The sequence below is a fragment of the Zingiber officinale genome, chromosome 2B (genome assembly GCF_018446385.1).
Source record: "Zingiber officinale cultivar Zhangliang chromosome 2B, Zo_v1.1, whole genome shotgun sequence".
NCBI lineage: Eukaryota > Viridiplantae > Streptophyta > Magnoliopsida > Zingiberales > Zingiberaceae > Zingiber > Zingiber officinale.
The window spans coordinates 109,365,108-109,383,488 of record NC_055989.1 but is presented as its reverse complement, the minus strand read 5'-3'; the positions used below and the strand labels follow the sequence as shown (position 1 = coordinate 109,383,488).

General features: G+C 42.6%; 1 protein-coding gene across 1 annotated transcript; it reads left to right on the top strand.

Annotated features, from left to right (window-relative positions):
* Positions 1-15,158: 15,158 nt before the first annotated feature.
* Positions 15,159-16,079, top strand: LOC122048558 (protein ALP1-like). Its single transcript, XM_042610111.1, has one exon. It carries the CDS (start codon positions 15,159-15,161, stop codon positions 16,077-16,079), a length of 921 nt encoding a protein of 306 aa, XP_042466045.1.
* Positions 16,080-18,381: the final 2,302 nt, after the last annotated feature.

Here is an 18,381-nt window from a genome sequence, read left to right as displayed (position 1 = left end):
TCAGCTCCGTAAGGGAGACCACCTGCTGATCACTCTAACCAGCAATGTCATCAGCCGAGACAAGCTCACTGTCGCGCTACCCGATGATGCCTTGGACTATTTTGAGTGAGGCAGAGCCCTGTAAATTGTAAAATTTTTTAAGTTTAAATGCATGTTCGTCCATTCGGATAAGCTTTACCTTCTTGTTTTTCGACTCCTTGAATATTGCAAAAGTTTGTGGCCTCGTTTACGATTATTCTATCAGCTGATCGACCCCTCTGGTACTCAGAGTCCATGATTCTATGATCTCCCACTCGACCCTAGGAGTATTTTAAAGAATAGCGTCAAACAATTGCTATATTCTGAAGACATCGAGCTTACACAGAAAGAAACTAAAAGAAGAGGCACAAGTATTTTTACTTGGTTACAACCGGGGAGGTTGTTAATCCAAGGAATGAATCGCGCACTAGAATATCTCCTTCAGGCGGAGAAGCCTCTTACAGTAGTGAAGCGCAGAAAATGAAGAAGCTAAACTAGAAATGAAGCTCACAAGTGTTGAGTGCATAATTCTTGAATTGATGAAAAGATTTTGGACCAAGACTGTATTTATAGTCGGGGCGCTTGGAAGGGGTCCAGGTGCTTGGGAGGGGATAAACTTTTATCCCCTTCGCAACGGATCGCGTTTGACGCGATCCTAGTCAAAACTTGATTCTGGGCGCTCGGAATGGCTCCGGGCGCCTGGAATGGTTCCGAACGCTCGAACCAGTAAAGTCAACAAGGTTGACTTTTGATATGGGTCCTCTGCTCCGGTGCTGCTCACCTCGGTCCGAGTCTTTCGCTCCGGCTCCACTCGCTTGGGTGATTTCAGCCAGCCGAAATAAGGCTCACCCGAACCGAATTTCGACTTTCTCGAGTAACCTTCCGCTCCGACTTCTCGTCCCTCAAAAACGTTGCGTGTCTCCTTCTCGTCTGTCCGCGTACTCTTCCGTTGCACCTCGTACCTCAGACACACCGAGCTTGTCGGCTCCCTCCTGTGTCGTCCTTGTCGCTAGCTGTGTCTTTTGCTCAACTCCTTGTGCTCCTAAGCTCTTGCACACTTAGACACAAGGTTAAAACACGACAGGATCTAACTTAACTTGTTGATCACATCACAACAACCTTGGGGTTCCAATAATCTCTCTCTTTTTGATGTGAGCAACCTAAGTCAAGATAGGGTAAATAGACATAAAAATGAAATAACTAATATTGCAATAAAGTGCAAAAAGATAGAAAAAATTGGTCTACCTCCCCCTAGACTTATACTTTTCCTTCTCCCCCTTTGATCACATAAAAAATGGGGTTCAAAGAAAAATCTAAGGGTTAAAACTTAGAAAATGATTTTTAGAAAACATTTCTAAGTGAAAAAAATCTCAAAGAAAATTTCTAAGTTAGAAGCAAAATCTAAGTTAGACAATTTTGCATGAAATAATATTTTGAAAAAATTCTAAGTTTTTGCAAGCAAAATTATTTTTGAAAATTTTCTAAGCAAAAAAAAACTTAAGCAAGAAAATTTTTCTAAAAAAATATTTTTTTTATTTCCAAAAAAAAATATTTGAAAGACTTTCTAAAGCATTATTTAATTTTATCTTCAATGTTTTATCAGAAAGTTAATTAAACATTTTATTTCAATATTTTGGCTTCTAGGCAGTGGCGAGACACTATGCCTTCTTGGTTATTGAAGCAACAACCACTTTCTTAGACAAAGCCTCATAAAGAAATTAACTGTTTAATTTTCTCGCTGAAAGCGCTAAATCTAATTAATAGTTCAAGTTAAACAATACTTTGAAACCCAATATATGTTCCAGCCTACTAGATTAACTAAATATTTCTTAGGGGCATACCTTTTTGAAATATTTCTAATTTGTCCCTGGTGACATCTAAAATATCAATTTAAATTGTTGTATTTTCTAAAATTTGTATTATGGGAATATGCATGATTTTTTAAAGAATCTTTTTGTCTTTTCAAATTTTCATTTTCTAACTTTAATTTATCTAACTCTTCTAATAGGCAGGACTTAGCTAGAATTACTTTTAAATTTTTATTTTCTTTTTCTAATTTACAGCAATCTTTTGTTAACAATTTAACGAACTTAAATAATTTATCGGGAGAAAGAGATCGTACCTGACTTACTTTGTCGATCTCGCTATCCGTGTCTCCCCCTGAACTGCCACTTTCTTCCGACGTAGCTCCCCCTTCATCGATGCTCATTTCGGAAGAGCTTGACTCGCAGTCGTTGTCTTGATAACTTGCCATTAGTGCAAGTCCAGAGAAGGCCTCGACTTCCGATTCGGACGATGTATCGCCCCACGTCGCTTTTAGGGCCTTACGTTTTTGGACAGGTTTCTTACATTTGTCCTTGTCCTTATTCCTCAGCTTGGGGCAGTTGTCCTTGACGTACCCTTCTTTGTTGCAGTGGTAGCAGCGGATAGTCCTTTTCTTTCTACCCTGCGGATGGTTAGTATTTTTAGATTTACAAAGTTTCTTGAAATGTCTTACCATCATAACCATTTCCTCGTCGTCGAGAGAAAACTCTAACTCCGATTTGTCTCTCGATGCTTTGAGGGTGACGTTGTGCTTGGACTCCTTCGTACCTGCACATCTTGATTCATGCACTTCAAATGTCGAGAATAATTCTTCCAAAGTAATTTTTTCTAAGTCTTTAGAAATATTAAAGGCATCTACTAGTGATGCCCATCTCGTATTTCTAGGAAAAGAATTTATTGCGTACCTTAGCGAATCTCAGTTATTTACCTTTTCCCCGAGATTCGAAAGTTCGGTGATAAGCTCTTTAACTCTTGAGTGCAGATGCGCAGTTGTTTCATCTTCTCCAAGTCATAGGTTGGTGAGCTGGTTACGAAGTAGATCCTGTCTTACGAGCTTGGCTTCGGACGTCCCTTCATGTAGCTAAGGAACTTCTCCCAAAGTTTCTTCATGGAGTCATAGTTGCCGATTCGATTGACTTCTTGTGGTGGAAGAATGGTCAGCAGATGGTACTCTTCTTTACCGTTTGCTACGTAGTCGGCCTGCTCCTTTTTTTGTCCACTGATATTTCTCTTTAACTTCTGGTGCTGTAAAACCGAATTTCATAATTAACAATAACTCAAACTCCGTTTTAAAAAATACCTCAATTTGTTTTATCCAGGTAGCGAATTCCCCCTTCGAACTTCAGCGGGTATATGCTCGGTCTGGCCATCGTCTTTGCTTCGATTGGCGGTTAGTCCTCCTGAAGCATCCTGGCTCTGATACCACTTGTTGGACCGCGTTGGCCGACTAGAGGGGGGTTGAATAGCCCTGTAAAAACAAAACACAACTCTTCTCGATCTTTCAAAATAACACTTGCATAAAATAGATTAAATAAACAGAAAGAAACTAAAAGAAGAGGCACAAGTATTTTTACTTGGTTACAACCGGGGAGGTTGTTAATCCAAAAAATGAATCGCCCACTAGAATATCTCCTTTAGACGGAGAAGCCTCTTACAGTACTGAAGCGCAAAAAATGAAGAAGCTAAACTATAAATGAAGTTCACAAGTGTTGAGTACACAATTCTTGAATTGATGAAAAGCTTCTAGACCAAGGCTGTATTTATAGCCTTGGTCAGGGCGCCTGGAAGGGGTCCAGGTGTCTGGGAGGGGATAAACTTTTATCCCCTTCTCAACGGATCGTGTTTGACGTGATCCTGATCAAAACTTGATTTCGGGCGCCCGGACCAGTAAAGTCAACAAGGTTGACTTTTGGTCCAGGTCCTCTACTTCGGTGCTGCTTGCCTCGGTCCGAGTCTTCCACTCCAGCTCCGCTCACTTGAGTGATTTCAGCCAACTGAAACAAGGCTCACCCGAACCCAATTTCGGCCTTTTCGAGAAACCTTCCGCTCCGTCTTCTCGTTCCTCGGAAATGTCGCGCGCCTCCTTCTCGTCCGCCCGTGTACTCTTCCACAGCGCCTCGTGCCTCAGACGCACCGAGCCCGTCGGCTCCCTCCCATGTCGTCCTTCTCACTAGCTGCGTCTTTTGCTTGACTCCTGTGCTCCTAATCTCATGCACATTTAGACACAAGGTTAAAACACAGGAGGACCTAACTTAACTTGTTGATCACATTAAAACAACCTTAGGGTTCCAACATAAGGTCGTCGCTCGACCGTTGATGGAGACACGCGTTTAAGGTCGTTGCTCAACCGTTGATGGAGACACGCATTTAAGGTCACCTCTCGACCGTTGATGGAAGCACGCGTTTAATGTCGCCGCTCAACCGTTGATGGAGACATGTGTTTAAGGTCGCCGCTCGACTGTTGATGGAGACACATGTTTAAGGTCGCCGCTCGACCGTTGATGGAGGCACACATTTATGGTCGTCGCTCGACCGTTGATGGAGACACGCGTTTAAGGTCGTTGCTCGACCGTTTGAGGTAGACTCGGGTTTAAGGTCGCCGCTCGACCATCGATGGAGACAAGGGTTTAACGTCGCCACTCAACGATTGATGGAGACACGCGTTTAACGTCGTCGCTTGATGGTTGACATGATCTCGAGTTTAAGGTTGTTGCTCGACCGTTGAAAAGGATGTACTTCACGAGGCCTTTGCTTTTTTATTCAAATTTTGTCCTGCACTCGAGAGATACAAGAAATACAGTACATAGTATTCACTCGTGCACCTCTCATCCGGCCCTGTAGGGTTGAAGATGGTTCTCGCTCCATGGCCTCTCGAGTTGCCTTCCCTCTTCGTCCTCTAGATAGTAAGCACGAGAACCGAGCTTCTGCATGACCTTGAAAGGGCCTGCCCATGGGGCCTCGAGCTTGGTGACGTCGTCGACTGGGTTCACTTTCTTCGAGACGAGGTCGCCGACCTGGAAGGATCTTAGGATCACTCTCTGATTGTAGTTCTGCTTCATCCATTGCTGGTACGCCGTTAGCCGAACAACTGCTTTAGCGCACGTTCTGTCTACCAAGTCGAGCTCCATATGCTTCCATTCAACGTTGCTTTCATCGTAGAGCTGCACCCAATCGGATTCTACTCCGACCTCCATGAGAACAACTGCTTCGCCGCCGTATACCAAATGGAATGGGGTTAAGCCAATCACCTCCTTTGAAGTCATGTGGAGAGCCCACAACACACTGGGGAGCTCGTCGACCCAGCTGCCTCCCATGTGATCCAGCCGAGCTCGCAAGACTCTGAGGATCTTCCGATTAGCGACCTCGGCTTGCCCGTTGCCCTGAGGATATACCACCGAGGTGAAGGCTTATTGGATGCCATAGCCTTCGCACCATTCTCTGAGCCTATAGCCGGCGAACTGCCTTCCATTGTCGGATACGAGTCGACGTGGGATGCGGAACCAACAAACGATGTTCTACTAAACAAACTTGATGTCCATCTACTCGGTGATTCTTGCCAGTGGCTCGTCTTCCACCCACTCGAGAAGTAGTCAACCGTAATGAGAAGAAACTCCTGTTGACTGGTTGCCATTGGGAATGGTCCCACGATATCCATGCCCCATTGGTTGAATGGACATGATACCATGGACGCCTTCATTTCCTCAATCGGTCGGTGCGGTAGGTTGTGATACTTCTGGAAGGACAAACAGGTGGCCACCGTCCAAGTGGCATCCTCTTGGAGGGTCGGCCAGAAATATCCAGCCAGAAGTATCTTTCGGGCTAATGCACGGGAACCCTGGTGACCCCCGCAAGTGCCTTGGTCCTTCAGGATGTACTCGACATCTTCCAATCCAACGCACTTGAGGAGGGGTCTGGAGAAGGCTCTCTTGTAAAGCTGGTCCCCGATCAAGGTGAACCACCCGACCCTCTTCTTCAATAAACGGGCTTCCTCCGAATTGGCCGGTACAGCTCCCGACTGTAAGAAATCTGTTGGGACCGTCCTCCAGTCATTCGGGAAGGTTATTCCCTCCATTCGGTAGATGTGCGCCACAAGTGAGACTTGCTCGATCGGCCGACCTATGATGACCGACGTCAACGAACTGGCTAGTTTTGCTAACTCATCCGCTGCCTGGTTCTCCGATCGGGGGATCTTATGTATAACAACCTCCTAGAAGTTGGTCTTCAGCTTCTCGAAAGCCTCCGCATAGAGCCTTAGTCGTGCGTTGCTTATCTCAAATGTCCCGGATAGCTGCTGGACGACGAGCTGGGAGTCCGAGTGGATGAGGACTTTGACTGCTCCAACATGTCGAGTTGCCTGTAGGCCGGCTATCAGCGCCTCATACTCTGCTTCGTTATTAGTGGCTCGGTAGTCAAGACGAACGGGCAGCTACATCCGGTCCTCCACGGTGAGATAAGCAATATGTCGATTCCGCTACCCTACCGAGTGGACGAGTCGTCCACATATATCTTCCATGTTGCTGTCGGCTCGTTACTCTGAACTTCTATGATGAAATCTGCCAAGGCTTGAGCCATAATCGCCGCTCGGGGTTGATACTGAATGTCGAACTCACTCAGCTCGGTCATCCATTTGATTCGCCTTCTCGATGCCTCTGGGTTGAGAAGAACTCGTCCGAGGGTATTGTTAGTCAACACGATGATTGTGTGTGCTAGGAAGTACGGACGAAGCCTCTGAGTGACTAGGATCAAATTGTACGCTAGTTTTTCGAGACCGGTGTAGCGAGATTCAGTATCCTTCAATATATGGCTTAGAAAATATACAAACTGCTAATCTTGGCCGTTCTGCCTAACTAGAGCTGATCCAACGACATGTTCATTGGATGACAAATAAATCCACAGTGGCTTACCCACAACCAGCTTGGCTAATACATGCAGTGAGTTCAGATACTCCCTTAGCTCCTCCAGGTAGGTTTTTGCCTCCGCTCGGCTGGGGTGGATCTGGACTTCCTCCTTTTCTTCGTATACTAAGGTAGGGGGTTTTTCCGAGCGACTTTAGCCTCGGTCTTGACCATCTACACATAGCAGCGCCGAGCGGCTAGTTGGTCGCCTTTGACCTTGCCCACCTGATCGTCCACTAGGAACTTTATCTTCTGACAGTAAGTTAACACCACCGCCTGAAACTCGTTAAGGGTCGGTCGGCCAAAGATGACGTTGTAGGCCAATGGTGCGTCCACCACTATGAAGTTGGTGATCCGACTCTTCCTCAACGGCTCTTCTCCCAACGAGATGGCCAACCTTGCTTGGTCAATTGGCAAAACTTCATTGCTTGTGAATCTGTAAGGGCAACAGCTCGCTTCGATCAATCTGCAGCTGATCGAACGCCTTCTTGAAGATGATGTTCACTGAACTTCCCATGTCGACGAAAGTCCGGTAAATGGTGTAGTTGGCGATCACTGTCGAATGATCAGAGCATCATCATGAGGGATCTCTACTCCCTCCAAGTCTCTAGGGCCGAAGCTGATCTAGGGGCCTTCGGCCTTCTCCTTGCTGTATCCCAAGGCATAAATCTCCAACCGCTGAGCGTATGACTTCCTAGCTTGGTTTGAGTCGACGCCAGTCAGCCCTCCGGTGATCATGCCTATCTCTCCTCGGGAGGCATTGTTCTTGTTTTCTTCTTCCCGAGCGGATGACCTATTTCGCTCGGCCCGAATCCAAGAGGGATCGGTGTCCTCCCTTCGTTGATGGTGGTGATGGTGCTCGGGCTCCCTTCTTTCTTCCTCTTGTTGCTCGGTCGATCAATGCCTTTGTCGTCGATCGGGCGAAGGTGATCGGTGGCAATACCCTCTTGGTGTCGGTCGGCTGATGATCGATGTCAGTCCTCTGCGGTCACTTGTGTTGTGCATCGCCGATTGGTGGAATGAACAAAACATATGCGTACATACCTTGCCCTTTGACGCCATAGGTCGACCGAACGCCACATGCTGCACGACATGTGCCCTGGTCTCCTGGTGCAACCGTGCTCCTTCAGCTCTGGCCCCTTGGGTGGTTGGTGGATGCTTGACGGTCAACGTTCGATCAGCACCGAATGCTCAGTCGGTACTGAATGCTCGGTCGGCGCCGAATACTCGGTCAGTGCCTCCTTTCTTCTGGCTGTCTGGGCTTCTTCCGCATTTATATATTAGTTGGCCTTCTTGAGCATGTGGTCGAAATCCTTGGGTGGCTTCCTGATGAGTGACCGACAAAAATCTCCCTCGGCGAGCCCCTGGGTGAAGGCGTTCATCATCGTCTCGGACGAGACCGAGGGGATGTCCATGGCCACTTGATTGAAGCGTTGAATGTATGCTCGAGGGCTTCCCTGGGCCCTTGCTTCAGGGCAAAGAGGTTGACGCTTGTCTTCTGATAGCATTGGCTGCTGGCAGAGTGATGCTGGAACGTGTCTTGGAGATCCTTGAAACTTCGTATCGAGCCATCTAGCAGTCTTCTGAACCAGCGCTGCGCCGATCCGGATAGAGTCGTGAGGAAGACACGACACTTCACTCCGTCCCTGTATTGGTGCAGTATGGCTTTGTTATAGAACCGATCCAGATGATCATCTGGGTCAGTTGACCCATTATACGTCCCGATCGCCAGCGGGATATAATGTCAGGGCAGAGGGTCTTGTAAGATCCCCTCTGAGAACTGTCGGTTGATCCGTTCGGGAGACGTGTTGCTTCGGGGCACTTTGCATTTCCGTGCATCCCAAACGGGAACATCATCTGAAGATGATCCCTGCTCTTGATGCACTTGGGCTATCTTCGAGGAGGTATGGAACAAAGCTCGATGGAAGGGGATCGACGCAAGCGGCACTTCCCCATGCGTACCGGTCGGCCTTCGTTTCTGTCCCCATACGGAGAGTTGCTCCACTCGGTCTTCTTGCCCCGCTCGCCTATCGGCTCTCGACATTGCAGGTTGCGACACAAGTCGATCGGCTAACGATTGTTGTTGTTGTTGCTCAATCATTTTTATTGCTCGGGCTCGAACGAGCATCTCAAGCTCCTCCTAAGTGAGCGTCATGGTGGTGAGTTGTCCAACGTCTTGTTAGTGCAGCGGAGACCGGCAAGAGGGGGGTGAATTGCTGAAAAAAAAAACAAACTATACCCTCCTCGGATTTCAACTCAGAGTTTAAATTATCAACTAAATTAATGAAACAGAAAAAGAAACACGAATGGAAAAGACTCAGAGATTTAACCTGGTTACAACCAAGGAGGTTGTTAATCCAGGACAGTAGAAAAGCGTAGTAAGAAAAATCTCCTTTTCTGAAGGCGGAGAAGCCTTTTACACTTTTGAAGCTCACTAGTTGCTTAGGAATTGCTAACAGATTGATTGCTTGAGTTGTGTTTGAATTCCTAACTCTATGGGCCTTTTTATAGCTTCTGGAAAGTCTATCCCGAGGGGCCAAGGCGCCTCCAACAAGGTTTAAGGCGCCTCCAGCTCGGTCAGCGGATAAAACTTTATCCGTAGCGCAAACGGTCAAAACAGACTGTTGAAGGCGCCTTCATCAAGCCTGAAGGCGCCCTTGGAGGCGCCTTCAGCAAGGCTGGAGGCGCCTTCAAGCTAGAGGCGCCTCCAAGCCTGATGGAGGCGCCTCCAAGCTGGCAGCTCAACATTCCAGCTTGCTTCTTTGCTCCACTTTGACTTCCGACGCTCCGATCTTTTGGGTGATTGCGGCCAACCGGAATAGGGCTCACCCGAACCCAATTCCCGGCCTTCTCCTCGAGCAGCCTTCCGTCCCGGCTTAACGTCCCTCGAACGCCGTGCACGCTCTTCACGCCCACCGGAGTACTCTTCCGCAGCTCTCTCGTCCTTCGGACGCACCGAGCCCGTCGGCTCCCTTCCCGTGCCGTCCTTCTCGCTAGCTGCGTCTTTCGCTCGACTTCCTGTGCTCCTAAGCTCCTGCACACTCAGACACAGGGATCAAACACAGCAGGACCTAACCAACTTGGTTGATCACATCAAAACTACCACGGGGTCCAACAATCTCCCCCTTTTTGATGTGCATCAACCCAAGTTCAAGTTAGGGTTAAAAATAGACATAAAAAGTAATTTTAAAGAAAAATTACTAAACTAACAAGTTAAACATAATTTTTGCAATTAGTAAAATTGCAACACTTTTTATAAAAATAAAGGAAATTTTAAAATTTTCTAACTCCCCATAAACATTTATAATAAAAGAAATTTTAAATTTATCTAACTCCCCCTAAACTTGTACTTTTCTCTCCCCCTTTGATCACAGCAAAAATGGGGTCTTAAGAATTTTCAAGTAAGATTGAAGTTTTTGAAATTTTTCTAAGTTAAAATAAATTTTCCAAAAAAAAAATTTCTAAGAGAAAAAAAACTTAAGTAAATGTTCCAAAAAAAATTTCTAAGTCAAGTGAATGAGCTTTTAGAATTTTCCAGAAGAAAATTTCTAACCCAAAAAAAAAAAAATTAAGTTAGAAATTTTTTTTAAAAAAATTTCTAAGGAATTTTTGTTTAATTTAACAAATATTTGATAAACTTTCAAAGCATTATTTAATTCTTGTTTAATGCTTTTCCAGAAAGTTAATTAAACATTTTCTTTCAATATTTTAGCTTCCAGGTCGTGGCGAGGCACTAGGCCGTCTTGGTTATTGGAGCAACAACCACTTCCTTAGACAAAGCTTCCATAGAGAATTTCAATGTTTAATTTTCTCACTTTAAGCTTTTAATTTTTGAAAAGTTAATTAAGCACAGATTTTGGAACCCAATAGAGGTTCCTTCCTACAGGATTATTCAAAAATCTAGGGGGTACATTGTTTCTTGGTATTTTTCTAAGTTGACCTTGATGCTTTCTTATATACCAATTTAATTTACCATAAGTTCTAATTTTTGACTTTGGAAATTTCTTTAAGCATGCATCATTTTTCAATTTTTCAATTTCTAATTTTAAATTTTCATTTTCTGATTTTAGATGATCATACATTTCTAACGGGCATGCTCTTGCTAGGTTCAATTTTAGTTCAGCATTCTCTTTTTCTAATTGATCTAACTCTTTAGAAAGAGACTTGATAAATTTGAAAGATTGAGTTGGGGTGAGATTGCGTACCTTACTTACCTGGTCTGGTGACGCTCCCCCTTTACTGCTGCTTTCTTCTTCTCCCCCTTTATCCATGCTCATGTCTGAGCTTGAGTCTTCTTCCGGCTGATGGTTCGCCATTAGCGCTAACCCCGAGAATTCTTCGATGTCTGACTCAGAGGATGACGAATCTGACCAAGTAGCCTTCAGGTTCTTATGCTTGGAGGGTTCTGGTTTCTTGTATTTTGAATTTTCCCTTTCTTTCTTCTTTCTCTTTAACTTTGGGCAGTCATATTTGATGTGCCCCTCTTCGTTGCAGTTGTAGCAGCGAACCATCCTCTTCTTTCGATGATGCCTCTGCGATTTAAATTTATTAGTACTAAAAAACTTATTGAAGCGTCTTACCAGTAGTGCCGCTTCGGATTCGTCGACTAAGGCTTCGGAGTCAGAACTGTTCATCTTTGTCTTTAAGGCAATGTTCTGACTTGTCTTCTCTGCTCCGATGGGTTCTGAAACTCGAGATTCGTGAAGTTCAAAAGTGGAAAATAATTGTTCTAAAGTACTTACCTCGAGGTCCTTAGAGATGTAATACGCATCTACTAAGGAAGTCCACTCTGGAGTTCTAGGGAAGGCGTTGAGCGTGTACCGGATAGAGTCCCGGTTGGTTACCTCTTCTCCAAGGTTCGTTAGTTGCGTTATTAGCTCCTTGATTCTCGCTTGGAGTTGCGCTACCTTCTCGCCTTGGTTCATCCGGAGGTTCGTTAACTGGTTCCGGAGGATGTCGCGCTTCGCTAGCTTCGCTTCGGAAGTACCTTCGTGTAGCTCCAGGAAATTTTCCCAGAGATCTTTCGCTGAGTCGTAGCTTCCGATCCGATTTACTTCTTGCGGCGGCAGCACACTGAGCAGGTGGAACTCTGTCTTTCCGTTGGCGACGAAATCGGCTTGCTCCTTCTTGCTCCATGTGTTTTCTTCTTTGTCTTTCGGCGCTGCAAAACCATATTTTATTGTAATAAGAATATCAAAATCGGTTTTAAAAAATACCTCCATTTTTCGCTTCCATGTAGCGAAATCTCCGTCAAACTTCGGGGGATGGATGTTCGCTCCGACCATCGTCTTGATCGTAGTGCTTCAGTTGGCGCTTAGTCCTTCTGAGGCGATCAGGCTCTGATACCACTTATTAGTGCAGCGGAGACCGGCAAGAGAGGGGTGAATTACTGAAAAAAAAAATAAACTATACCCTCCTCGGATTTCAACTCAGAGTTTAAATCAGCAACTAAATTAATGAAACAGAAAAAGAAACACGAATGGAAAAGACTCAGAGATTTAACCTGGTTACAACCAAGGAGGTTGTTAATCCAGGACAGTAGAAAAGCGTAGTAAGAAAAATCTCCTTCTCTGAAGGCGGAGAAGCCTTTTACACTTTTGAAGCTCACTAGTTGCTTAGGAATTGCTAACAGATTGATTGCTTGAGTTGTGTTTGAATTCCTAGCTCCAGGGGCCTTTTTATAGCTCCTGGAAAGTCTATCCCGAGGGTCCAAGGCGCCTCCAACAAGGTTTAAGGCGCCTCCAGCTCGGTCAGCGGATAAAACTTTATCCGTAGCGCAAACGGTCAAAACAGACTGTTGAAGGCGCCTTCATCGGCGCCCTTGAGGCGCCCATCGCTTGAGGCGGCGCCTTCGGAGGCGCCTCAAGCCGATGGAGGCGCCCAAGCCGGCACCAACATTCCTTGCTTCTTTGCTCCACTTTGACTTCCGACGCTCCGATCATTTGGGTGATTGGGCCAACCGAATAGGGCTCACCCGAACCCATCCGGCCTTCTCCTCGAGCGACCTTCCGCCCCGCTTAACGTCCCTCGAACGCCGTGCACGCTCTTCACGCCCACCGGAGTACTCTTCCACCGCTCTCTCGTCCTTCGGACGCACCGAGCCCGTCGGCTCCCTTCCTGTGCCGTCCTTCTCGCTAGCTGTGTCTTCCGCTCGACTTCCTGTGCTCCTAAGCTCATGCACACTCAGACACAGGGATCAAACACAGCAGGACCTAACCAACTTGGTTGATCACATCAAAACTACCACGGGGTCCAACACGTCTTCCATCTTCTCGGCTCAGATGTAGGTGACGTTCCCACAAACGGCGCCAAATGTGATCCTGTCCAAAAGTCGATGAGATGGATACTGGGGATGTGGCGCTCCCGCTGACCTCCTGTGGACTTCGCTCCGACCTGCAACACAGCTGACGTCAGTGCCGAGCCAGGGAAGGGGTCCCCGGCGATGGTCATCCGACGCTCAAGTCAGTCTCCGGCGAAGAAAAAGAAGAAGTAGTAAGCGGACCAACAAAAACTGTTGCGCAACAGTAAGATATCGCATACAATGCATACCTCCGCTGATTCTTGGACCCCCTTTATATAGAGCTCCTGTAGCGTGTGTGCACGCTTCCCAAGATGGGCACACATCTCAAGGCTTTTCCTGAAAAGACTTGTCAGTAAAGTGTCATTCACACAGTACCTTAATGGGCCGAGCATATCTCTGAAGTAACAGTGGAAGCTTCCGCCGTACGATCTTCTGTCTAACCATGCCGTCTGTCAGCGGTACTAGCTCCCAAAAGGATGTCGAAAGATATCCTGCCGTGTCTGCTGCTTGGTCGAGCAGAATAGCCGCTCGGCCGAAATTCCGCCGTTCGCGTGTTATCTATTGTTGGGCCGAGCGGGTTAGCCGCTCGGCCGGAAGTCCACTGTCCGCATGCTCTGTTGCTGGGTCGAGCGGGATAGTTGCTCGGCCAGAAGTTCAATGCCCGCGTGCTCGGCTGATGTCGAATTTGCTGCTGGGCCGAGCAGGGTGACCGCTCGGCCGAGACTCCACAGTCCACGTGCTGTCAGATGGCTGGCCGAGCGGGGTGGCCGCTCGGCTCGACTTCTGCTCATCGTTCTCTCTTGAGCGTCGATTTTTTGAATGCTCCCTGTGTCGAAGTCGACGACGGGTTGCGGCCTTCTTCCCGGTTGGGGCATGTTTCGTCCGATCGACCGGTGCCCCATACGTGTTGACCGCCTTGACTTTGACCTCATTTGACCTCCACCATTGTAACGGGATGGGACTCTTCGTCATCACCGCATCAAATAAATTTTGATTAAATTCATTGATAATTTAAATGTTAAATTTTAAAATTTTAAATAAGGTGACTGCAAAAAATTATTGATGTTGTCTATGTTCGATATTATATACAATAGAGAAATCTTGAAACTTTTTTTTGTCTAGTTTCTCTAGACCAATAGGGTCATGAGTTATCAATTTTGGGATACGGTGAGAATCAGTAGAGTGGAAAGGACTTATTAAATTTGATTGGCTAATTAAGAGCATCTCCAATGCAAGCTTTTTAAAAAATTTGTAAAAATAAAAAAACTCAACAAAAAAACTCTAATGAATGGAAAGATAAGATTTGAGGTTTTTATTTTAAGAGTAGGTTTGAAATATCAAACCTGCTTTTTTCTCTTGGGGATGGAGTTATCAATCATTGAGAAATAATAGTGCATGTTCACTTCTTTTTAAATAATTAAAAAATATTTTTTTAAAAAAATTTATTTTAGTCGTTGCTATTTTAACCGTTGCTGCTTCAATTTACAATGTTAGTATAAATAAACTTTAACAACTATCCGTTGCTATATTTACATTAGTATATTTATTTTATTTAATTTTTAAATTTTTTACTATTTATAAGTGATGAACTTCTTATCTTTTCCATTCAAACTTCTACTTCTCTTATCTTTTCCATTCATATTTTTAAAGATAAGAAGTCATTGTTGCTTCTTATCTTTTTATTGCTCATCCATACTTCTCTGCTCATCCAAACTTCTCATTTGATCCTATCATTCTAATGTCAAATGACGACAATCTAGCTAGAAGCAATAGGATCTGTCAATTCTTACGTGATGAACTGACGGATGATGCTGATAAAAGATTCATGCTAATACTTATGCAACAACATCAAATGTTGATGGAAGTAGGAATGAGTTATTTAGCGGGGAACACATACTAGAACATATTTGGATCGGGAGCGTGAAGTCGGACATGCTCGTCTTTTCAATGATTACTTCTCTGATCAACCAGTTTATACCGATGAAATGTTTCGGCGAAGATTTCGAATGCGAAGAGAGTTATTTTTTAGCATTGTCGAAAAATTACAAAATCATTCTGAGTATTTTTAATGGAGAATTGATGCAACGGTAAGGATAGGCTTGTCACCACTTCAAAAATGCATGACAGCTCTTCGTCAATTGGCATATGGAGCCCCTGCCGACCAATCCAATGAATATCTAAGGCTTGCTAAAACCACTGTTATTGACTGTTTAATCAACTTCTGCAAATGTGTATATGAAGTATTTGGGGACCAATACTTGAGAAGACCAACTGCAGCTGACACCCAACATTTACTTGAAATGCATGAGCGAAGGCATGGTTTCCCTGACATGTTGGGTAGCCTTGATTGTATGCATTGGGAATGGAAAAATTGTCCCGTCGCTTGGAGAGGTCAGTTTACTCGAGGCGATCATGGACACCAACAATTGTGCTTGAAGCAGTCGCATCTGCTGACTTATGGATATGACATGCTTTTTTTTGGAGCTGCGGGATCACGTAATGATATAAATGTGCTTTACGAATCACCTCTATTCAACAAAGTTTTGGAAGGAGGTGCACCAGAGGTTTATTTTACAATAAATGGCACGACATATACTAAAGGATATTATCTAACAGATGGGATTTACCCAACTTGGGCTACCTTCGTCAAGAGTTTTCCATGTCCCGAGGATTCAAAGAGAAAAAAGTTCAAGGAAAGACAAGAGGCTGCAAGAAAAGATGTCGAGCAGGCATTTGGAGTTCTCCAAGCTCGTTGGGCAATAGTCAGAGGTCCAGTACGATATTGGTCGAGAGATATATTGAGAGATATCATGTATACGTGCATTATTTTGCACAATATCATTATTGAAGATGAAGGAGATGTAGTATCTAATTGGATGGGAGATGAAGAAAATCATCCGACGCTGGTAAAACAAGGCTCCACACCCGAATTCCAAGAATACCTCCGGAGAAATTGCGAGTTGCGTGACAGTGAAACACATCATCAACTTCGAGCTGACTTGATTGAACATATATGGGCACTTGACGAAAATAATCAATGAAAGATAATGAAAGATGAAGTTAGTTTTGTGAAGCATTTAATTATAATATTTTATTTCATGAATGGTTAAATATGTAATCTTTTTTTGAAAATAAATATATTTGATAAGTTAAAAAAATAGCAATCACTCTAATTAAATTAAAATTCATAAATTATATATTAAATAAAGATGAGAAATTATAAATTAAATATTAAATAAAGATGAGAAATTATAAATTATAAATTATAAATTATAAATTAAATTAAAAATTAAAAATTCATTAATTTATTAATTAAAAATTACAAATAAATTAAATTAAAGATGAGAATTAAATAAATTATTAAGTAAAAATTATATAGAGATATTAAATGAAAAAAATAATAAATAAAGATGTGTGATTTTTAATGTAGGACCCATAAAAAAGTTGCATGAAGGTTTTTTGATTATGAAGAAAATAGTAAGTTTTTTCCCAAATGATGTGGTGTTGATGTGACATATTGAAAATTATAAAAAAACTTATAAAGAGGTTTAACAATTGGAGATGTCCTAATTTGTTTAGGTTCATCAAATGAGTTTTTGATGAAAATTCATTAAAGACTTAAATGCTTTCGAAATCTTAATTCATTAAAGTCTTAAATGCTTTCGAAATCTTAAAAGTTTAGCACGGACCAGATCGAGAGAGTACAAGGAATCGAATATTGATGTTATCCTACCGTAAATCAAAAATGTTTGTCTCTAGATATGATATCATGTCAAAAGAAATAAAACCGATTTTTTTTTTAATAATTTCTTCATACCGACAGCGTTATAAGTCAAAAGTTTTTAGGCATGTGAAACTCATTCTACCTTTGGTGCTCCAAAGGTGGTGCTGCTTTAACCCCCAACAACACCAAGGTTTTTTTTTTGTATTTTTATTTTTAGTTTGTTTTATTTTTTTCTCTTTTAATTAGTTATTAAAAAATAGAAGAAAAAAATTATTTTATTTACTTTTATTATGTTTATTTTGTAATTTTATAAATGTTTTATTATATTTTAAGGTTTCAAAATTAAAAATAAAATATGGATACATTTAGAGAATCATATGAGTGTAATGATCTAAATTTAGAATAAAATTTAACTTAGGACCATGACTTTTTGTTAAAACTATATACATAGAGGGTGTTATGCTGTACATCTGTTGTGGACGCTATGAGTGGGATACTGAGTACATGTGGGATGCTAAAAAATGAATACTCAGTATACTTTTGAGCACCCCACTACAGTTAAGCGTCCACACAAATATATATGCACGGGCATGATAGCATGCACACCCTCTATGGGTGGTTGGCATGGGCGACTCTCATAGATCAAGACATCTAAATCACTTCCAAGTATCTTGATCAATTTGACTGTGAGAGATGTCTATAATAATCGTCCATAAGGGTGTGTAGGTAAATTTTAGATTTTTTTTAAAAAAGTTAATGATTTATATGAAAGTTATTTTTTAAAAAAAAAATTTATTGAGTTTCAAATTTTAAAATACAGATAAATTTTGAGGACCATCATAAATTTAATGATGTAATTTTTTTTAAAAAAAAAATTAAACTCTTCATATCATTAATGTCTTTTATATGAATGATGAAATAATTAAGTTTTTAGTTTTTGCCTTGATCGGTTCGATTTAAATTAGAAAAGTTATTATTTATTTTTATTTTGAGTTGAAATAGACAGAAAGAATAGTCTTAAAAAAAAATATGTACTTTCATAAAAACTCAAATAGGGTTTATTTTGCGGCAATGACGTGATGTAGTGGTATATATATATATATATATATTATAAATATATTATAATATAATATGGGATTGAAATAGAGATGGTAAATTCATCCGAATCCGATGGAGAATTTGACATCCGACCCGAATGGAATAGGGTATGGAGGAACTATCAATACCGGATACCCGATCCGAAAACTCGATTAAATAATATATATACATATATTAAAAAAAAATCTTTTTTCAAAATTAATTAGAAAGAAGAAAAATTATAACTACCGATGAATATAAGAATAGAGGATATAAAATCCGACCCAAAATCGATCTATTACCATCCCTAATTGAAGAATCGTGGGTGATATCATAGCCCGGGACGGAAAGAGTATATCTGTTATTTTGTATATAACACCTCCAATTTCTTTATAAGCTTGCGAAAAAGTTATAGAAAAATTAATAAATAATCAAAAAATGTTGTCGAATGGACATGATTCTTAATAATACATGTCTCTTTAATAATAAAAAAATGAAGTGATTTGTTTTTAAACCACTTTGTTCATCGGCGTCGGCCGGTC

Coding starts and splice junctions, on each gene's coding strand:
- LOC122048558 (XM_042610111.1), top strand. CDS start 15,159: ATGACAGCTCTTCGTCAATTGGCATATGGAGCCCCTGCCGACCAATCC.